Genomic DNA, 24,069 nt, shown 5'->3' with positions numbered 1-24,069 from the left:
GCAAATATATTTATGAAAATTAACGTCTGGGGAAACCTTAGAACAAATAAATACTCTACAGGTATTATAATATCATCTGAATAATAGTTAATGCACTGACTGTGTGCTCCCGGTGCACTTTCATGTATCCATGTGGTGTCAGTAGATTTCTTTTCGACATTGGGGGGATGGGGTTGGAAATTTTTTCTTGAAATATAGTGAATCCCGCACTTTTGGCGACAGATTAAGTTTATGAAATTTTTTCCATATTGAACGGCTTAACTGGTGAAATATGGTGCAAAAGTGGAATAATTTCGCGCGAAGCCCGAAAATGGCACTTTGGGGGCTAAATGACCAAATAATGATGTTAATTTGGACAGAAACCCACACACAGGCGTCAACATGGGGGGGGGGGGGTGATAGTATGGATGGACCATCCCCCTGGCAAAATATGGGGGGTATTTATCCCCCGGATCTATACGCCTATGCATGTATCAGCAGCTGTGTACTCATGCTTGTCAGAAAGTCACAGTTTTGCGAAATAATTTTGATTTCTGCTGATGAGAAACACGATTCGCGAAACACAAAAAAAGTGGTATCAAAACACATTTGCTAAATTGTAAAAAGTGTTCTTTATCTATGAATCATGAATCAAGTAAAATAAATGTACATATAGGCCTATTCAATTATTATTCTTATATATTGTTCAATCAAATTCTTTTATATTGGGAAAGACAAATAATACGCAAACGTGTGCACTCAGTTTCGGAAATTCTCGTACGCGTTTCTGTCAAAAAAGGGCCCGGCATCCACAGAGGAGTAAGATCTTACTCCTCTGTGGGGGCATCATATAATAGCGTTCACGTTTTAACCAAAAAAGGGGCATTCTTGAAAAAAATCGCTAACGAAAGGGGTGTTTTTCATTTGAAAAATAAAAAGTTCGTCAGAGATGCAAAAGGGGGTGTTTTTAAAATTCTCCGATGTGTCCTACGAGCCGCCATATAGCGGGACCAGGACTGTGCAAGAAAAGTCTTTCTTTCTTTCTTTCTTTCTTTCTTTCTTTCTTTCTTTCTTTCTTTCTTTCTTTCTTTCTTTCTTTCTTTCTTTCTTTCTTTCTTTTTCTTTCTTTCTTTCTTTCTTTTTCTTTCTTTCTTTCTTTCTTTCTTTCTTTCTTTCTTTCTTTCTTTCTTTCTTTCTTTCTTTCTTTCTTTCTTTCTTTCTTTCTTTCTTTCGTATTTATTTTCAACAATATCGATTTATCATTGATCTGTGAGTTCACCACGTTAATATCTGGAAACACTCAGCACGATATTAAACACCGCTGAATCGGATAGCCTATGACCACTCACGTAGATGCCATTAATAAAATAAGTACCAGAGTATAGAGTTTATCGCTATGGGGATTTAATGTCGGTGCAATAACATTTATGTGGATCCACACGCTTTAAGGCTACAGTGAGTTTATAACGTTTAATCATGAAGATAGCATGAAAATGATAAAGATGCAAGATGATGAGAGGTTTAAGAACGAAATATGAGTTGGCGAGCACGATCATCTATTGCCTCAAGACATGGGGACAGAAACGGTAACCACGTACAACATCAACGGAGCAAAACGGCAATAGCAAAGTAAGTAACATACTCTCTATAAAATTCCATATCCGTATACCTATATATAATATGTTTTGAGCTTAATATTAGCATGAGAAGCACCTTAACTTTCCAGTACTTTCCCGTTGAAATGAGCCAAGGCCCTTCATATAAAATAGTATTTGGGGATGAAACATAAATACCTAAATATAACTCGATGTCCTAATAATAGGTATTTTACATCTAACCGCATACCGTACCTCCTCTGCTAATGCTATATTATTGGACATAATAGATATGGAATAAAATGGTAAATAAGTCAACATGAAAAAAGGAAAAGATACATTATTGACAATTCCTGAATTTAGGCCTATTCCATTTTGGGATCCATGGAAATGTAGCTATAAAATGTCATTATTGGCCTTGTTTATGTGGCATCATGGCCGTTGCGTTTTCAATTGAGTATTGATTCCAGTGATCCATATTTATGATGCGAATACTTTTCATTGATTATTATTCATGAGAATTTGGGAACTAGTGTGGTGTAAGCCTAGTATTTGATTACTTATATATTTTTGGATCGAGTTCAACTGCAAGTCAAATATTTATAGATTTTGTCATATTTCGTCATCGATTGTCCTGCCACTCACATTTTCTGAGCATAACTCAACATTATCATTGGGGTCTTTAAAAGCTTTTAAACACAATTCCAATTTATCGGCAGTAGATAGCGATAAAAGTAGCACAATCGGTGCTGTAACGCTGGCAACACTTCGAATCAGACAGCCCCTGGGAGGTCTATCACAAATTGGTCACGAATGTGTGATCTAAATTTGCATCTACGCATGACCCCGTGAACAGGTCACAAGTAGATTGATCCTTAAATCAAATCTGGCTCATCTTTCTAAAGTTTTGTCTGTTGTTATGGTAACCCAAATTGGCGTTCTTATGGATTTAGGTTTATAAAGTTTATTGAGTTCATGACATGTATGTATTGTTGATCGGTAGGCCTACCACATAAGTCACATAATCATGAAAGGAAAGGGCACACACAGTGTCATGGAATATAATAAATCATGAATTCATGCTTTGCAATATTGCAATTTATACAACATGAAGTAGGCCTAATTCAATGCTGTTATTTTAAAATATAGGCCTCTGGCCCGGTTGTAAAGTAGATTATTCCATAGTCGATCACTGCTTTCCTGATGCCTTATCCGTAGACAGTTCCGTCTTCTCTGGTTTAATAATAACATTCATTTCTTTTAGATTTTCTGATTTAGCGAATATCTGATATTAAATTTAAACGATAAGGCCGAGTAAAAAACAAATCGCTTGTCCCCCTCCTCTCGGCTTGCCAAAACTTACTTGCCCCCCCAATTTTACCCTCCCCTTGGGCTCATAATTATTGCACAGCCCCTAATGTTCATATCGTAATTGAATTATTTTACAGGAGCAAAGAAGAGCGAAATCAAGAACGAGAGCTATTCATTGGTTGGGAAGGACAAGACACACATCTTCAATTAGAACCAATAGGTAATTATAAATGAAGATCAAATTAAAAAGACTAGTTTGCGTCTGATGTCAGGGCAAAGGCGCGACGTGATTGGTTGCTGACCTGCGTAGTACAGCATCTTGGTCCGGTTGACAGGACGTCATACGCAAACTAGTCTTTTTGTGGCGCCCTCTACGGAGGGGCCACATATAGGCATGTACTTTGTGAATAGCTTCTAATTTCACTCTTGCTAGATTTACTCCTTAATTGTTTTGCTAAAATTATGCCCAGCTCAGAAATAAAACCACAATATGCTAGGATTTTATTTTATTATTGTTTTCTGATATGCACGGGATAAAATGATGTGTGTATATTCTTTGTTTAAAATACAAAATTAATGGACTTATAAAAACACCAAATAACCCGCGACCTTTGTATGGTTTAAACCAGTTTACCGCCTCTTAGAACCCGATAGACGGTGACATTTGACCATTCTAATTATGTATGTTTTGAACATGTTTGCACATGAACTAGTTGTTTACAGTGTGAAGAATCTACAACATGCTCATCTATCAGGGCACAGTTCTTTAACCCCAATACATTTGTGCATTCATTGAATGACCTTTGAAAATGTGAGTACAAAAACTCATACTTTGCAAATTAAGGTCAAATTTTGCACTATGATTGTTTAATTGAGGTTATTGATAATATAGTGATTGCACACAGTGCACCTAATCCTTAAACCAACACCAATTAATTATAGTTGACCAACACAACCACTGACCAAACATGAAATCACTAATGGTTTATGTGCTTGAATACAGCTCAGTATCTTTGTGGTGACTATCTCTGATAAAAAACAAAACATTAATTAACGAAAATCAATCCTGGTCAGCAGAGAAAGGAATAAATTTGGAAGACATGACTGTGTTGAAGGTCAGAAGTTTATTTGCAAAAATAATATTTATTGTAATATGCCTAACTGCTGGGAAGGGTTCCTAGCAAGGTAAAGTGAAAGAAACCCCAATGGCTATTTTGTCTGTTTAAAATAGAGTTCTATGGCCGACTTAAAGTCATAATTATGACGTAATTTTGTTATTTATTAATTAATTTTTAGCAGAATTAATAACATAAAAATGGGCTGTGCCCGTTTCATGAAGAATAACGATCGATCTTACCCTTGATTTAAAGAGGGACTGGGTTGACCAGGCAAACTTTCAAGGGTAACCCAATTAAGTAGGCTTAAAATATAATCAAGCCAATGTTTAGTTATTGTTCACCTCTATACCAACAAACTTTACACAGCTCCTAACTTAATGTGTTTTCCAGATATTTATAGTGGCCTTTAACAGGCCTGTCAATTTCTTGGTATTGTTTGATATGAAAGGAGGGTATGATTGTTTTGTATTAGTTTAAGTATTTCCTAGCCTCTCTTAGCCACATGGTTGGCTACAAAAGACACAGAGTAGCCTATACCTTATAAACTGGCATGAGTGCGCCGACCCCAAGTTTTCAACATTTCAGGATTGTTTCTGGACGGAGGTCGGGTGAAAAACGAAATTACGTTTACATGACTTTGTCGAAATTCGTCGTGTGACAAGAATGAGTGTATAGATGACTCGGGGGAAGCTTACTTATTTGTGTCTTCTAGTTATCCATCATATACCCTAGGCCCTGATAACGAAATTCAACAATATTCAATATCCAAAGCAATATCCTCACTACAACGGCCCCCAAAACAGAACTCCCACCCCACATAATCGCAAATTGACACGAAAGCTTCATTCCATGAAGCATTTCTCTCGTATTTGATCATCTTCTACTCTTCCCTAAAAATCATATAATACCAAATCTAATCACCATGGAATTCACCATATCCCGTCCAGCTCACATTGGGCGCCACATTCCTTTTTTAAAGGAATTTTTATTTAATTCGGTCTTCAATTATTTCTCTCTCCGCGTGAAGCGCAAAAGCTTATTGCTTATTGTTATGCGTTTTGAATGCAGTGGCGGTGAAAGCATTAAAATTTAGGGGGGCATATTTTTTGCCGGTTTTACAAATCTTCAATTTCAGACTACCCCCCCTCTCTCAATGAAGGTAAATGTTTGTATTTGATGGGCCAGTGTGCGCGAACGAAAGTGTGCATAACTAAACCCTGCTTTGGTCCAAAACACGGTGTTGGAGACCCGGTTAAATAGGGGATGTCACCCTCTCCACTTCCCAGACCATCATCCATAGGGAGACTAACTACTGATGGGTACCAAACTCTCACAGAAACAAGATTGGTGACATCCCCTTCTACGCTCGATGTCGTGTTCGTCGTGACTTGTCGTTTTGTTATCCCCCCCTCCGCCCGCCCCCCCTCTCCATCGCGAGTAGTACAGTAGTAAAGCAAGCCAATTCAACTCTAGCTGATTTAAATGAAATCATGATTAGTGCAATTAAAAACCATCTTATCTTACTAGACAAAGTAAATAGTTGCATAGCCACATCAAAATTACAAAGGTAAACAACAAGACAAGGAGCGTGTACCTACTCCCTATATTCCAGAAAAATACAGCACTGATTTTTTGGGATTAAAAAAATATTATCAATTTTCTCCAAATGAAACATATAGGCCTATAGCTCAATCCTAATAATTCATTTAGTAACTGGAGATAAAAGAAAAAGTTCACTATTTTACTAATTTCTTGAAAAAAGAGCCAAAAACATGCATTTTCAGCATGTTTTTTGACAATCGAGTTACAAAAATCACCGCCTTCAAAATCTTTAGTAGCCTATATATGTCGAAATTTTGCTCTAATATTCACTTTTTTGTATTACTTTAATTAAATGGTTGGTTATAAGAATGAAACATGTCTTTTCCAAAACTTAGAATGCATACTGAAATTAGTCTTATTTTGGGCTTGATTGTCACATCAGCATACAAAAACACTATAAAACGCATGCTTTTGGTCCATATTTCTTAAAATTGGCCAATTAATATTAAAATTTGACTTTTATTGCTCCTTTGGACTAACTAAAGGATTAGGATTTAGCTATGTGTCATTTGGCAAAACAGGATGATATTTTTTCAATCCCAAAAAAATTAGTGGTGCATTTTTCTGGAATAGGGAGTAAAGCATTGATTATCAAAAGCTTTGTCAATGTCTAAGTCATACGTCTCTCATCGCTTTGTATAACCAAAATGCACTTAATGACGCAGCAAATTATCAAAATATTATGTCACATTAAATTTCATTTATTTAACACTGTTTTTGCAGGAATTGAAGTTTGGGGAAAACGAAGTTCGAAACCAAAGCAAGGTAAATAATAAAAGTCCCTTTAAAAAGAGATGCACCGGGACAAAGACGATTCTAAGTGAAGTGCAATTCATATGATATATATAATGCTAGGACTATTTATTACAATCTGATAAAAATTTTATTAAAATCTTTTTTGACATAATTTTCAGCTTCCAAAAGGTTAATTTCAATTATGTTAGGGATGAAATCAAAACTCGACCAGCGGTTGACCGCCGGATCCGTCCGGTTTCCATAGTTCAGAACAATATAAATCGGACGGAACCGGCGGTCCAGTTTTGATTTCATCCCTTAAACGGGACCAAATTTATGTCAAGTGACACCCGGGATGTTTGTTTGTTTAAACTGTCATTCCGTGTGGATACACACTTGAGTCCTGATGGGACCAGGCTCAAACAAAATGTGTGGCGAATATTATCCATGTATCTTAAAAATAAACTCAATTTTGAGTATAAACCCTGGAAGACATCTTCCAGGATATTTAAAGAGACGTTAACTTTTTATTTTAGTTATTATTGCACTGGCTATATATGTGATTCATTAGGTGGGTTATACTCCCATGCGCGTCCTTCTTTTCATTTTCCCATACTTTGGACAACTTTAAACCAGTATTCTGACATGCATATTATACAGGTAGTACTTGCAAAATAAACAAGCTTTCCATATAAAGAGTCAACCAAAACATCACTTCGTCTTATACAGAGAGATACATTGATTTATTTTTATTTTCTATTTACAGTTCTAACTTCTAAACACCAAGACAAAGGAGATTTTCTGCCATGGGATTTCTACTTGTGCTGGACTTACACTAAATGTAGCACGATTCCCGACTATGAATTATTCCTGGCCGATAGTTTGGCTTCAAAATTTAAGCCAGAAGAGGAGGGCGCAATTGACAACAACGAAGGCGCACTGCAAGATACCAAAACCACTATCCAATCAGATGCAACGAACTTTGCTAGGTGGCAAGATGCGGCAAATGGTGGGCAGAGTCCCTCAAGTGTGTGTGTTGAAATCGAGATTGCACCTAATGCAGATACAGATGAGAATGGGGAGCGGCACGAACAAAACACGCAATTTTGCGCAGTACCCCAATCTGAAAATGATACAACGTCACATAAAGATGGTCATTCACCAAGTGCAAAGGCCGGAAGTGATAAGATAACATCAAGCCATGTAAATAATGAAACTTTATTATCCAAACCTGTTTTAAATCCCGTACTCAGTCTTGCTGATTCCCGACAAAGCAGTATATCACACAGCGCGCCAACTTTGAGAACTTTTGATAAGATTGAGTCAGAACGGAGGTCGTCGTCTGCTGAAGGAACTGATAAAGGAGTGTCGTCTGCAGCACAACAGGGTCAGGGAATAAAAAGGGAGCAGCTGAACGCTGAGAATATTTTATCGTCCGTCCAACAAGCAATAAATAAAGACATTAATGCGAATAACAAGCGTACACTTTCATATCTTTCGACTGTTAGTGTACCGCCAAAAACTGGTGATTTTAATTTGAAAGCAGCAAACATTCTAGAAACACTTCGTTTAGAAACCTCAGAAAAGGACTTTGGGTTTGATTTACCACAAACAACTCACGTAAGTCTTGGTGATATATTGAGCAGTACGCCGCGCTTACAAAGACGGCTGGGCACTGCTAAAGGTAGGGACCCTCAGGTTTACGCTGCATTACATGGAAACACCCCATCTCCAAGACCAGCTACTCCTGAACCAACAGTTAACCCCAAATCGCCCAACAATAGTAGCAGAACTGATTTTGATAAAGAGGATAGTCCTAGAAGTCCACGTTCCCCGTCACATCATCACGAAACTGAGTTGCCACCGGTCAAGGATCCAAGAAGCTCACGGAGTGATAACGGTAATTCTCCTAAACCTGCATCACCCAGTGGATCTACAGATGAAAAATCGTTGCCAAATGTATCCTCCAGTAACGAAAATGGACAGAATGGAAAGGTGGCGCTTTTGAGTTACCGTAAGAAGTCAGACGGTGGTGTCACAAATGGTTATTCGTATCGGTGCGGGAATCCGAATAGAGATTCAGCGATCCCAGATCATCATTATCGTAGACCTGATAGCAGCCCTCAGGTGTACGAAAATGGTGACGTTCCGAAAGTTCTAAAGGTAGGTTAAAATAGATGGCTATAATATCATTGAATTCATATAATTGATTTAAAAAAAAACATGGTGGTTAGTAGTTATAATAAGGAAAAAACATTTTTACTTGTGTTTCATAATTCCATCGCACTGGCTCATTGGTAACAATATTTAACCCTCTGGACACTACTGGTCATCTAACAGCATTTCTGATTGGTTGATAGCTTCAAATGCTCATTTCAATAGCCAATTATCGGCTTTCAACTATTTATGGTCAAACTTGCATTTGCAGATAATCTAATACCCTTATTGATTGGTTCAATATTGGACACAATATTCATTTTGGCCAATCGGCAGGTAGTTCTCATGGGGTTAACCTTCTACACATATCATCTTACAAGATCATATCGTCATGTGTATATAGGTACTTTTCAACATCCAAACTCTTAATACAGTGAAGTTATTGACAATGGACACATTGATTATTGATTAAGATTACATTGTACTTTTTTTAGATGAACAACACTTTTAAGAAATTTTAAATTACAAGATGTGTTTGACGAAAATACAAAAGGCAAAAACAAAACAGACTTCCATTGTCCAAAATTGCGATTTGATTAGCACCAACTATTTTGTTATCTTTATTTTCTTAAGTTATTGATTTAGAAAACCTAATCATCAGTTTCGCGATAAATTGGTTGTAATTCTTTCGATTCTTGTAACTCTTTCGGAAAAATAATTTTGAAAACGAACACCTTTTGATGGTTTTTCAATTTGTAATCGTCGAAATGTGCGTGTGAAGTTATGAAACCAAATGTTTTATGATTTTATAATTCGCCAGTAATGTTGTTGGTCCATGGCCGGCAAAACATGACGATGTGTAGTGTTTAGACTGACATTTTGACTCAACTTAATGGGACAAGATGATCAACATCATTCATGTGTGGAACATATATTTGTCGTTGGAATTTTGTTGAGGCACACCACCGTTTTAATTCTCATACCCTTACATGAATTTCTTTTGTTTGCAATCAGGCCAAAACCTCGTTCTTTTTACAGGGCACCTCTGCCGGACTCCACCAGTATTCGGGCCCAGTAAGTCATGGTTAAAAGACACACATCCTTCAATGTTATCGCCCTGTTATATCACCCATACCTCACGAGTTCCTATATCACCCATCATGCATGACTAGACTCCTCCGTGACGAATAAAAATAATAGGCATATTTAAATTTATATTGCACACCAGTTTTTACACATCTTATAGAAAGTTCCTTCTTTATTAAGTGCACCGTTCTGATTTCATCACACATCATCTCATTCACGTTTGACCAGTGGTGGCACCGGGACCATTTTTGGGCAAGGTGCGGCGCCGCACACGCCCTATATTCGTTTGATTATTGACCTACTTTTTCTTTTCAGGGAGGAATGGGGGAGGCACAAATGCTTAAAATTTGGCATTATTAGGTACAGTGGAATTGTCGGTGATTTGGTAGTTCTGACTTGGGAAAATCGAGGGAAAATGCCCCTTGTAGACACTACCCGGTATTGCATGACAGGAACAGCCACCAGGGAATTGAAGTTGAATTCATAATCAACAGTCAAGAATAAACAGATAAACTATAAACTAATAGTAAACTTCCATCAAATCTTCGTTCGATCAGGGCGCAAGGCTTCCCATATGTAGTAAACCTTTGTATTTCTTTATATATTTCTAAAAAAATCGTTGATAAAGATTCTACTAGGCCTATAAGATTGAAAGCAAGGATTTCTAATGGACCTTTTCGGTAAATCCCATAAGCCTTTGCGAAATTGCGAGTACATGTGAGATGTCGTCATTTGACGTCACGCCGATCTGCGTAAATTAGCGAAAATCGTTACGGCGCATTGCAAGTCGGCGTGACGTATAATGACGACATCTCACGTGTACTCGCAAAGGCTTATGGGATTTACCGAAAAGGTCAATTAAATATTATGACCATAATCAGCATCTAAGAAGATAACCCTCAAAGATTTTGTGGTATGCATTTCTGGATTCGTCCAATTAGGATATACGCGTCATGCTGACGTACCGGTATCCTTTGCTGTAAATACCTGACATTGCCTTACAATTCTAACATATGTCGTTAGTTTTGTTAATTGTTAATTGCTTTTAATTGCATTTGTAATTGCTTTCCTTACATCTACTCAAAAGTTAAAAAGCTAAAATCCTCTATATATAAATGCAATAATGCCTCCAATCTACATTGCAGAAATTCGCGATTGATTATAGCTGAATTAATACACCTATTATTTTAAGCGCTTTGATTCATAATTACGCCGATCTGTTGTTTATAAGGATGAAATGAAGACTCGACCCGCGGTTGACCAGCGGTTCCGTCCGGTTTGCATTGTGCAATAGAAACCAGACGGAACCGGCGGTCAACCGCCAGTCGAGTTTTGATTTCATCCCTTATACAATCGCTATAGGCATACCCATGAGCTTTTAGCCCCTCCCATTTCCTTACATACCTTCCTTGATTAATTATACAGCCAAGCATATAAGTTTTCGCAAATTATATAAATTAATTTTTCGCTAAATATATAAACCCCTGAGATGTTGAATCGTTTGGATATGACTTTTGATTTTAGAGAACTCTGCAAGGCGTAATAAACACGTATGACGAAAATGCGACCGATATGGATATTCCAACTTATGACATTCCGCATCACCGTCTCCGCGCAGTACAGGTATACGCATGTATGACGTTTATATACATTTACATTATTTGCATGGTATAGCAGGTCTCACGCTTAACTGTTTAACAACTTGCCCAGTGGACCCATTGTTATCACATCTTGTCCGTCAGCATTACATGTTCAGCCATACCCCACGTGCACATTTTAATTTTTTGAATACTTCGCAAATTCAAAATAAATTTCAATTTAAAAAAACAATCTGACTCAGAGACTTAAATTTACAAATAGACTCCGGGTACGTGACAGATGTGTTACAACTTGCAAGTGTTAAATTCAAGCTCTGTGGTTTACGCTTTAATATTAGAAATTAGTCTGATTAGGGTAGGGGGTCAAAGGCCGCCTTTGGACAATTTTTCAATAGGATTTGTCAAAAATTTCACTTCGCTTTCCTACTCCTACGCTGCGTCGTAACCAGTGCTTGGTGGTCGTAACCCGCTTTTGTAGCATAAATCGTATAATTGGAAATAGTTGATTGGTTTTTACGAAGATTTACTCAATTTTAAAACTATAAGTTGTATATAGGCTTACATGTAACACGCATCCCTTGCTGCATGTTATATAAAAGTTTTTTAACCCATTGAAGGTGCCAGAAAATATTATTTCGGCTATCAGAGACAATTGGTGTCTAATTTACAGATATATAGGGAGTGTCTTGTTAGGGGCACTGTTTACCTATATCCTGTGGAATGAGTTATTGCTGCCATTTCAAAAAAAAAAAAGCGATAAGATGAGTGCCTTTCGTAATTGATAGGCCTATAGCTCTATTAATGAAAGAATATTATACTTTCACTAACCTATAGCCTTCTGAAAAGGAACAGTTTATCAGGAAGGCGAGAATTGCATCTATAGTTTTGAGCGAGAAATTAGCTCGAGCTCGGGTGAGTGATGATGATGATAGAATGGTTAACATTAGAGCTAGATTTGTGTGATCATGGTGATTAAGATTAAACAGGGTTTTTTTTAATCTAAGGCCTAATGCTTATCGCTTTCGCTTGTCGCTAATAGCATACTGTCATGTCGAAATAACGGTCGATTCGTACTCCGTATTCAGCGACGAATATTTTGATGCAACAAGAATTCGTTATTTTATTTTCCCCGCGGAAAAATTTCCAATTTTTTAAATAAATTTAAAATTTCAGAATTGTTAATTTTCATGACTAAATTTGGAATCAGCGTGAAAAAATGCATTAAAATGAGTACAAAGAAGCCTAATATTGCTTCAGTGGTTCTTGAAATAGCTCTTGATATTTTAAGAAAATATCTCGAAATTTGGACTTTTTATGTTAAAGCCAATATGTTTTGATTCAATTTTTTTATCTCCTAATAGTAACCCAGCAAACACAAAACGTTTTTGACATCATTTGCAAAAGGTTATAAAAGGTTGTCAGAAAACGTTTAAATGTCGAGTTATATAAAGGGTAGGCCTATATTAAGAGTATAAAACGTTTTCATAACCTTAAAAAACATTTTTTGATAATCTACTGCTCAGCAAATAAAAATGTTTTACAGAAAACGTTTAAATGTCGGGTTATATAAAGGGTATACAAACGTTTTAATAACATTCCAAAGACATTCTTGAAAACTTGATACAAAACATTCTAAACAGAATGTTATTTTGGGGTTGAAAAATATTTTCGACAAATTTTGCCCAAAATATTTTCAATAACGTTTTAAAAACGTTTTCATGACCTTTATATAACCCGACATTTATATGTTATTAAAAGGTTTTAAAAAAACATTTTAAGAACATTTCTGTGTTTGCTGGGTTCAAATATTTTAACATAATGTTATTTAAGTATTGACACAATATTTGGCAAAAATGTTTGCAAAAATAGTTTACAATAACATTTTTGGAAACATTAAAAAATATTGTTGTAGTGTGTTTTCATACAAAACGTTTTAAAACGTTATCATGACCTTTATATAACCCGACATTTTAATGTTATTAAAACGTTTTTACCTAAACTAAAAGCCAAAATATAACTTATTTAAAACGTTTTTAAAACGTTTTTGTGCTTGCTGGGAAATATGGCTGCTTGTTGACGAAAAATCAATTATTAATTATTGACGTCGAATATATAGTGGAAATATGGTATATTTATCAAGTTCACGTCAACAAATGTCCGTTATAAGATAATCATTACTGGAAACAGATTGAATAACGAATACTTGATGCATCGCATATTCGCAGTCGAACAAAAAGTATGAATTGCCTTAAGGGATCTGGAATGAGCGTTTTGAGCGTTTCGGCAGTATTTTTGTGGGACATGAGAGCACATCAGACTATCGAATTGCATTCTGAATACGAAGAATGTCTTTCTGATATCAAATAATTTTAATTTTTGAAATTCACGATATAATACAAATTTTATGACAAATTATTAAAATTTGATATTTTTCACATTTTTGATATAACAGTCCTCGAAGTAAATTTTATAAATCTAATGATATATTCTTAAATACTCTTTAAGTATAAATCATCAGATTTATAAAGTTTACTTCGAGTACTGTTAAATATCAAAAATATCAATTTTTAATCATTTGCCATAAAATGTGTATTATATTGCGAATTTGAAAAAATCAAAATTATTTGATATCAGAAGGACATTCTTCGTATTCAGAATGCAATTCGATATGTCTGATGTGCTCTAATGTCCCACAATAAATACTGTCCAAACGTTCATACCCCATCCCTTAATAATAGAAAATTGATGAATTAACCAAGAGTGGATTTCACAAAAAGGTACCGTAACTAATATAAAGTAATATAGGCCTGTACACTAGTACGGCTGTCAGTTAACACATCGATCAGGTTAGTGCAGAATGTTGGGGGATCAGACCCTTTTTCAGGATATTCTTGTTTAAGAAATTCAGAACATAGGGTAGGTGCAGGTAATATGGGACAGCAGGTAATATGGGACACCTGTTTTCATTTTAACAAAAAGTAGGCTTAGAGAAGGTAAACACTTTAAGTTGATTTGTTAAGTGTTTAGAGACATCAATTGTGCTTCTAGAAATGCAGTTTTGGAGTCTGTGTATCAAACTCTTGGAAATCAATGCCAAAAAGAGTGAAATTGCCCAAAAAATTATGTCGTTTTTTTTGGCCTGATATAAAATCAATGACGTCACATTTTATGATTGTGTATCCAAAAACTCTGGTACTGAGGGGGCATTTGTCATTTTTTATGATCTTTAGGTGATGGGTTAAGCTTATCAGCAGGTAAAATTCCACTGACAAGTGGCACTTTCCTTTATAAATGATTATTTTCTCTGATTTTCAACTGAATGGGTGCAGGTAATATGGGACACATAGGAAATTGTGTGCATTGTCAATGCGAAAAGCAAAACTATTTAGAAAATTGAATTTTCTTTTAGAAATTTGCATTTAACATTCAAAATCATGTAACAAAAATGTTTTTAGAACAAAAGAGTGATTTTCTGAACTTTTTGATTTTCACCATAGAGATAACACAGTGTCCCATATTACCTGCACATGCAGGTAATATGGGACACTTGATGATGACGTCATTTTGACGTCATAGCGTCCAAACAAACATAAAAACAAGGTAACATTGCCAGTTTTATTAATCTTAAAGGACAGGTTGTTCATCATAACAATCTCTTGTGGGCATATCTTCTTTAGTTTTTATGCAAATAAGCTAAACGTCCTTAATGGTCCCATATTACCTGCAGGTACCCTACGTCTACAGGCCTATCTGCAGTATAATGATAATTCGACATGGTTTGGTGGGGTTTTTTTTCAAACGGGCGAATCGCAGAATGCTACAAGCCGTTCTTATTAACATTTGAGGTAGCCGACCTTACACGAGCGAGAATAGTTAAAACGGGCTGTTTATAGTTATTATTATATACCTCATAAATAGATTCCTCTCATCTGATTGGTTGAATGTGCAGTCATTGAATTAACTATGCCCTCAAATGAACTATGGACCGGTCACGTGCGTCCCGATCAAACTGCGCAATCACAACATCCACGTATCCATTCGGTATATAAAACAAATATTGACTGCTTTATTCGGGACATTCCGCGGTGATCTCAAAACCATGCTATGACCCTCGGCTGCGCCTCGGGTCATAGCATGGTTTTGAGATCACCTTGGGCCTATCATCTTAACCATGCCCCTCATAGCAGTCAATGTTAGTATATTATAGGTTTTACACCATGACTATGCATGATCGTGTTAATATATGCGGTTTGCGCTGGTACTTACTAACCTCCAGTTTAAAATTACTGCGTCTGGTGCTTCGTAGCTTGCTTTAAGTGGCTGGGAAAGGTTAATCATATCAATCGCTTATTCGCAAAATGTAAATAAAATTGCAAAATATACAATCTACAAACTTTCTTTTTTGATGATATTAACTGTTAATAATTAATTAACTTATTTTGCTTTAAGATTTAGCATATCAAAACACACATTGCAGTGACTGCACGAATTTGCACATGGCACGTGGTTTGCACTCTTAAGTAGAAATAGTTTTGTTGTGTAAAACACGAAAAAGAGCGTTTTGTGTGTTAATAAAAGAATACAGAATGCTGGCAGCTAAGGACGTATAAGTAACACAACCATTTGTTGAAAAATCACGGTTATAACACAGCTATCTGTGCTGTATTGTGAACAGCAGCAATATTACAGAATTCTGTGAGCAATATACTTAAGCATGATAAGATATAGGTTAACCCATTGCTATCTACTGAAGATAGCATCATGTTATTGGTTACAACCCCAGCAAACACAAAAATGTCTTTAAAACGTTATAAACGCGTTTTGGTTTTGATCAAAACATTTGAATAACATTTAAATGTCGGGTGATATAAAGGTCATGAAAACATTTTAAAAACGTTTTGTATGGAAAAACACTACAATATTTTTTTAATGTTCTCAAAATGTTATTGCAAAATATTTTTGACAAACAGACTGGCAAAATATTTTATTAAATTTTATTAAAACGGTTTATACAATTTATATAACCCAACCCGATTTTCAAACGTTTTCTGTGAAGAGTTTTGTGTTTGCTGGGACGCTATATCCACTGAAGATAACATTTTGTATTGGTTAACAACACAGCTATCTACTGAAGTTCGTATTCTGCATTAACAAAGGCTATGTAAACATGCTAAGATGCTGCATGTGTTCACAACAGTGCCATCTATACTGAAGAAAGCATGATGTATCATGGGATATCAACAAGTGCTGCTATCTACTAAAGATAGCATGATGTATGGGTTAACAACATTACTATCTATACTGAAGATAGCATATTGTATGAGTTTACAACACAGCTATCTACTGAAGATAGTATGTTGCATGGGTTAGCAACACTGCTATCTACTGAAGATAGCATGATGTATGGGTTATCAACAAGTGCCGCTATCTCCTGAAGATAGCATGATGTATGGGTTATCAACAAGTGCCACTATCTACTGAAGATAGCATGATGTATGGGTTATCAACACTGCTATCTCCTGAAGATAGCATGATGTATGGGTTATCAACAAGTGCCGCGATCTACTGAAGATAGCATGATGTATGGGTTATCAACACTGCTATCTACTGAAGATAGCATGATGTATGGGTTATCAACAAGTGCCGCTATCTACTGAAGATAGCATGATGTATGGGTTATCAACAAGTGCAGCTATCTACTGAAGATAGCATATTGTATGGGTTATCAACACTGCTATCTACTAAAGATAGCATATTGTATGGGGTAACAACATTGCTATCTACTGAAGATTTTGGGACTATTTGGGGCTGTTATTAATGAATCACTCTTCCCAATTATTAATTATAAGTATCCGCAATATTTCTTTTATCAGACACGAGGTCCACCTGGGTTTCGACCTCAAGGCCAGAAGACACCGCTACATCGAGCCATGGAAAACGCTCACAAGAAGCTGTACGGACAACATTATCATCTGTTTACTCAGGCTAATTACGGGCAATATGCACAACAGGTGAGTGATAATGGTGGTGGTGGTGATGATGATGATCATGATGATGATGTTTTATGGGTTTACAACACTGCTATCTACTGAAGATAGCATATTGTATGAGTTAACAACACTGTTATCTCAGAAGATAGCATGTTTTATGGGTTTACAACACTGCTATCTACTGAAGATAGCAGGTTGCATGGATTATCAACATTGCTATCTACTGAAGATAGCATATTGTATGGTTAACAACACTGCTATCTACTGAAGATAGCATGTTGTATGGGTTATCAGCACTGCTATCTACTGACGATAGCATGCTGTATGGGTTAACAATACTGCTAATTACTGAAGATAACATGTTGTATGGGTTAACAACACGACTATCTACTGTAGCATGCTAACAAATTAGAATTTTCTATTATATTCATCAAAATATTTTTGTTGTTTGACCCAGGAGAAACGACGAGCACCCCCTGGTAGCGCTCACAGCCCATCGTCACAGCAGCGAGGTGCGAGCAATAGAGGGCAAGACATGGCCTCAGCAAATAATAAGACATGGCCTCAGCAAATAGAAAACAGAATCAGGCAATACCGATCTACGTAAGTTTCTCAATCAAGCACTAACTATAAGTATTAGAATTTATATCAATCAATTGATATTCGGGAAAATGATTTTGATGTACGTTACTTAACATTCCTGATGAAGTTGGCTCGAGGTTCTTCATTTCTCAAGATAATACCGACAGGCTCAAATCCTTCATTTCTTCAGTTCACTCCCCAATTGACCTTTTTGGTAAATCCCATAATTCATCGCGGTTAGACCTGAGATGTGTCGTCACGCCGATGCGCACATCAATTAACGAACATCGCTACTGCACATTGCAAGTCGGCGTGACGTCAAATGACGAAATCACAGGTATAACCGCAAAGAATTATGGGATTTCCCTAAATGGATTTAGGCGACAAGGTTTCCAAATTGTCCATCATATCGAGGGTTTGATGCAAGAAAGGTCCATCTACAGTAGCTGCTCTATAGACAATTTGACCATTTCTGCAGTCTATATTGTACACATATGACACCTGGCAGCTATAATAGCAGGTAGGGCTTTCTTGCTCTAAACCCAGATATCGGCCTCTTTTGTTTTTTACCATTAATTGTTATTCATAGTTTTAACTCAACTATATAATACCGTCATTGTTTGTTTTTATTCCCAAAAGAACGGCTCCCACTCGCCGAATGTATCACGGTACATCAGGAGCACTCAGGGTTGCTACATCTAACAAACACACGGGATCTACTGCAGATCACCATAGCAACTCAAAGTGAGTACCGCAATGGATTATGGGATATTCTTGAAGAGGTTCGTTAGGTTTGTAGAAAGTCATAATACATTTCATCTTGTCAAACCCAATTATGTTTTACTGACCTAGCAGTTTCGACCCGGGGGAGTGGGGGGGGTCTTCGAATTATTTGTACGGGTATTTGTCACGCAGACTGACGGATGCTGACTTTCTCTATTATGGTATACCTACTTTTAACAAAAAGCACCCCAAAATCACCCAAATTTACCCTAATTGGGCGCTTTTAAGGGTACCTTTGTCAAAATGTGTCCAATTGGCTGTATTGGTCTCCGCTGAAAACCCACCCATATACCAAAATCGCTGAAAAAGTACCCCAAAACCGTGGCACATCCCCGTATACCTTCAACCAGTGTTTCGACCATCTTGGGCGATGGCCATCTTCAGAATGATGTTTTTTGATCCAACTTCTGTACACCAACAATTCTGAAATTTTAATTTGTAAAGAAACTTGTCGTCTGCAGTCGACACCCGCGTGGAGAGAGTTAAGGGGGCTATCATTTTCTTCGGAAGGGGGGGGGGTCCCAAATACAGGGGGAGAGGTCATAATATTTTCGAAAGAAAAATAGGGGTGTCATACAATTTTGATGACCAAAATGTAGGGAGGCACAAGATGACCACAGAATAATGTGTTTATTTTATTCAAAAATACTGATTTCATTACAATTTTAGCCTGTTTAGGGGGTAAGGTGTTTCGGTGGTGGGGTCATAAAACGTTTGTTGCCGAAATAGGGGGTCGCAATTTCATTGACGCCGACTTTTTGTTAATTTGGGACCCCCTTCCGAAGAAAATGATGGCCCCCTAATGCCAAAACTATGAGGTTATGTTGGTCTGAAATTGAAACAGGCCAGTGATTTCTTTTTGACATGGGGTTGAGGGGGGGGGGGTTGGAACAAATTCTTGAAGCATTTGATTAATCAATTTCGCCGTGGAAAAACCCGGAATTCGTTTCAGAACCAGAAAATTAAGAGAAACTTTAACAACACTAGGGTATATCATGCTTATCCCATGTATTATATTAATATTATCGTAACAAAAAATTAGTCAGGGGGACTGTGGTATGATATATTGTCCCGTGCACTTTTAATGATTAAAACATCCCACTAATGCCTTTAAAAGAAAAACATAAGAAAGACGGCCTGTATAATTATCAATGTGTCAGTAGGCCTATGAATATGGAATTTTTATGTTTTTTTAATTATTCATGATTTATATTCCAGACATAATCGCATGAACTCCGCTCAGACTCACGCTGGAGGAGATACAGGGTATCGCCGACATTCGACAACTGATGTTAATGACAATAACATAGAGAGCGTTAATATGGTATCTTTAAGGTGAGTAAGATTATTTTCAGGCCATAAAGTTTGCGCAGAAAAATAATAGCTAGTAATATAGCGAATTGCGCTTTTAAGCATGATGAATTCGATATGTCTTCCAATTCAATATTCTGAAACAATGGAAACTGGCAAATTGGACAGTTATTTTGCCTTGGTTTTCTAGTCACGCTCACACTTGGTATTTTAATAAGTGGGAGTGTGAGTCTTAAAAGACGAATTGGAGGGAAGCAACTTGGGGGTGCAAACTGAGACAATTAAAGCTGACACACAAGAATCGTGGCAAAGGAGAACCCAAGCCTTGATTATGGGTCATTTGCATGATTTTTCTCTGGAGTGGGAAAACGCGCCCTAAACTTTCGTTTTGATATAGGCTTTAACTCAAGAACCACGAAATAAAAATGCGATTTTTGTCTTCCTTGACTCATTTCGTCTATCAGATTAATGTATTAATATAAGTACACTGCGGTATTTTTTTAGTTAAATGGCTAAAACTGGATGATACATTTGGCATAGGTATACTTGAACAACTTATATATTTTCTTTCTTTCTTTTTTAATTTTTTTTTTCAGGGGAAACCAATACAGAGGTGATGACGACAGACGTGATGATAATTTGTATGACGTTGATATATGCCCTTTTAAAAATTATTTGGAAACTACTGTGTATATCACCGTACAGTGTTTTGTTTACATCCATGGTACACTATAGAACCTTATATAATATTTACAACTTTCAAATCTGGCTTTCTGCACTGACATACCGTTTCAACCAGCAAACAGTTTGCGTCGCCATTTCAATAATACTGCAACATCGTGAAGTCATCGAAAATTTGAATGAAAATATTTTGAGCGAACTCTTATTGAATGTCATTGAGCCCTTAAAATATAATATTTGCATCGGGGCACGCACGGGATAAGAATTTCCAATTTCTTATCTCTTGGCTCGGTGTTAAGAGCAAATTTGTTATCGATTATTTGTTCGGGGTGGACACAAACTTGGGTCCTGATGGGACCAGGTTCAAGCAAAACCAGCCTTAGTTATACAGGATGTATCAAAATGATAGAGGTTATCCACTTTACTCATGTGTGACTTCTAACAAAAGGCGCTGGTTCCCGCAGTATTCCTCATTCAAACCAATTCAATGCACGACCTCGGAGTTACCTGCTTGACTTTGGCGGGCATTTTGAAACAGTCATGGTTGCACATGCAGGTACTTCTTTTAAAAGTCCTAAACAATGTATAGCAGTCGCTGATAGGATATGCAGCTACACGGATAACCTCTATTGGTAGGCCTACCCATGTAATGTTGACGTTAATTGAACAGCCTATATCATCCAAATCTAATATTGAATATTTTTGAAATCATCCAGAATAATACAGTTTATAGGCCTAACTTGTTACACAATTTATCTATATATAAATTATGTGAATCATGATGTGTTGAATTTGTATGTGTCAGACTCATTCATTATCCATAGAAACTAATGGAAACCAATCATTTTGTTTGATACAGCTTGTATGAGCATGCTGGATAATAAAGAAAAACAGGATTGAGGCAATGCTATACTTAATTTTACATAGGCTACGTCTGGACCACGTATTTTTCATGGACACAAACACGTGTCCACTATAAAAGTAAACAAACAGTACGGTGATTTGACGAAAAAAGACCAAAAAACATTTATTATGCGCATTTTATTCCAACACAGATATTGGAACACATATCTGTGATTCCAATGACATGATGTAATAAAATATTGATAACGGGCTAAGATAAAATGAACGAAGTCAGTGAATTTATAGCAAGGAATTCTGTTCAGCTTAATCATGTTAATGCACTAATTAAATGTTCAAAAGCAGAATGTTGATCCTTAGGCCTATCAATAAAATGTAACATTATTTTGACAAACGATTCTTGTCGGACGACGGGTTGTGCTCTCATCTTATTAGAGAAAAGATATATCATAGCGCCCTCAAATTATATGTAAAGTCATTAAATCATTAATGAAAACTACATTTTATATGAGGGCGTACTGTGAGTCATCTGTGAGATCCCTGTGTGAGATTATTTTCGATAAAACTTGGTCAAACAAAAAAGTTAGGGCCTAGGCCCTAAACTTACAGTAGTGGTGGCACCAGGATGTTGTTCTAAAGAGGCAGTGGGAAGGGGTGGAGGAAACGGAAGAGGGGTAGGACATGGCGTAGCCAGGTGGGGCTGCCCCACAGAAATTTTCAGGATTGCAAATGGGGACGGTAAAGAGTAGTGTCATTAAAATGACGAAAATTTGGCTTTGCCCCTCACACCAAAAGGCTGGCTGGGCTACTGGGGTAGGAATATTTGTGCCTAAAATTCGACATTTTGCTCAAGGATATTCAGTGATTTTGTTTGTTGTGGGAGCCAACCGGGAGGGCAAAGCCTAAGTTAAGTTCATAGGGGGCCCCGATGTTCCCCTCCGCGTGTGACGCCACCACTGAGACAGGTACACAAGGGAAGTTTCCAGTACAGTAGGCTTATTTATACTTATTTATTCACTTTTGTTGTTCCACTGACCGTAAACTACAATAATGGGAGTTGAAAAGTGCAATTGATACTGTATGTAAGCCCGTTCAACCTCCCGTCTGTATTTTATACTTAAAAGTATCTCCAAGCGGGTGTCGACTGCAAACGACAAGTTTCAATTTTTTTATTATTAAAAAAAATCCATGACTGTGTTTGGAATCGGCATTCAAAATACATAAACAAGCCTAGTATTGGTTCAGTGGTTCTTAAGATAGCTCTTGATATTTTGAGAACATATCTCAAAACTAACTTTTTATATTGAAGCCTATGGCTAGCACGCAGGCATTAAACAAAACAGGGTTGTTTTGCATTCCAAAGTCACAGACATTCATTTTTATTTTCCTCTTATTTGTTGTTATATTTATTTTTTTATCCTGTCATTTTGTCATGTTTGTTTGAAAACGTCCAAAATCCATTACTACACAAATAAAAGGTAATGTTATTAAATGGGAAGAAAGTACGGGAAGGGTCAAAAACGACCATTTTTCCGGTAGCACAGTTTTTTTTACTTCACCAGGAGTTATTGGAGACTCGAGGGTATTCGTTGACCCCCGCACCCAATAGGGGGAGGAGCTGAACCCCCGCTAGCCCCCCCCCCCTGGTTCCGGATCCTACGTAAAGTGCTTTTGCCACGTTCATTATTATTTGAGTTGGTGTCACCAATTCGGTTTTGGTTGATTATAATCTTATTCCGCCTGATATCTATATGAGTATGTGATGAATTTGATGTCATAATTTGTCAGGTGAAGTCATTTATTTACAGTTGCCTGTTATATGAGTCACACAGGAACAACAGGGGATTCCTATATTAATGTTAACCATATAATACGTACTAATATTATTGTATTAAGTTCAACTTAAAGCGTGCTAAATTAAGAATAGCAAACTATTTATGGATTCATTGACTCGGGAAAAGTATACCTGCAAATATTTATGCATGTATTAATATGCTATGGTAGCCTTCAACATAAAAAGTCACGAAGTTTTCTAAAAATATCAAGAGCTACTAAACAAATACTAGGCTTGTATGTTTGTACTTTAGTTAGTGTATTTTTCAGTCTGATTCCAAATATGGTCATGAAAATGTTCAATTCTGAAATTTGCTAAATGAAAAGTTTTTTCTCTGGTTATATAATTCATGTACGGTTGCGAAAATTATTTTTAAAATCTTATCATTTCACCCATTTTGTCAGCTTTTCCTTGTCAAAATGTGGAGACGGTGATTAAGAAAAAAAAAAGAAAGGGTTAAAAGTGTTGTGTAAAATAAATACGACTGTTGAAATGATATAGAAGGTACAAGGGTCCAAACCAAACTGTTTTCCTCTTTAGATATTTTTGGTCTCCAACTATATATACACAGCCAAAAAACACTTTCAACAACTCCGGTTCAAAGAACATAACAAGACCTCGCAAGGTTAGCAACTATTTTAAACTGTTGCGATTTGTAGTTCAGAGCATCTTGCAAATGGCAGTGAGCTTTGGCAAAAATTGCATTGATCATTCCATAGCGAGTGTGTAGAAGAATTCAAATTATCATAGATATACTTTAGTAGGTCCTGTGATTCTTGAGTTATGTTGTAAAGAAGGCTGAAACAACAACACTTAAGGGATCTAAAATAAGCGTTTATTGCGTTT

General features: G+C 36.6%; 1 protein-coding gene across 2 annotated transcripts; it reads left to right on the top strand.

Annotated features, from left to right (window-relative positions):
- Positions 1-1,285: 1,285 nt before the first annotated feature.
- On the top strand, positions 1,286-24,069 carry LOC140145927 (uncharacterized). 2 transcript variants are annotated; one of them, XM_072167659.1, is made up of 11 exons: positions 1,287-1,608; positions 3,023-3,105; positions 6,329-6,370; positions 7,107-8,503; positions 9,512-9,571; positions 11,108-11,206; positions 17,055-17,192; positions 17,629-17,774; positions 18,393-18,497; positions 19,755-19,872; positions 20,444-24,069. In XM_072167659.1, the coding sequence occupies exons 1-11, from the start codon at positions 1,514-1,516 to the stop codon at positions 20,462-20,464; spliced, it is 2,304 nt and encodes a 767-aa protein (XP_072023760.1). In that variant the 5' UTR covers positions 1,287-1,513; the 3' UTR covers positions 20,465-24,069. The 2 variants fall into 2 exon arrangements, with proteins under 2 accessions (XP_072023761.1, XP_072023760.1); XM_072167660.1 differs by lacking the exon at positions 20,444-24,069 and having other exon boundaries at positions 1,286-1,608; positions 18,393-18,535; positions 19,755-19,843.

The sequence above is a fragment of the Amphiura filiformis genome, chromosome 2 (assembly GCF_039555335.1).
Source record: "Amphiura filiformis chromosome 2, Afil_fr2py, whole genome shotgun sequence".
NCBI lineage: Eukaryota > Metazoa > Echinodermata > Ophiuroidea > Amphilepidida > Amphiuridae > Amphiura > Amphiura filiformis.
This window is presented reverse-complemented; position numbering and strand designations above follow the sequence as displayed.

Excerpts from the sequence above, each read along its gene's own strand:
- LOC140145927 (XM_072167659.1), top strand. The coding sequence starts at position 1,514 with ATGAGTTGGCGAGCACGATCATCTATTGCCTCAAGACATGGGGACAGA. Across the intron at positions 11,207-17,054 it reads ACCGTCTCCGCGCAGTACAG|ACACGAGGTCCACCTGGGTT; the intron begins GTATACGCATGT and ends TTCTTTTATCAG. Across the intron at positions 17,193-17,628 it reads ACGGGCAATATGCACAACAG|GAGAAACGACGAGCACCCCC; the intron begins GTGAGTGATAAT and ends TGTTTGACCCAG.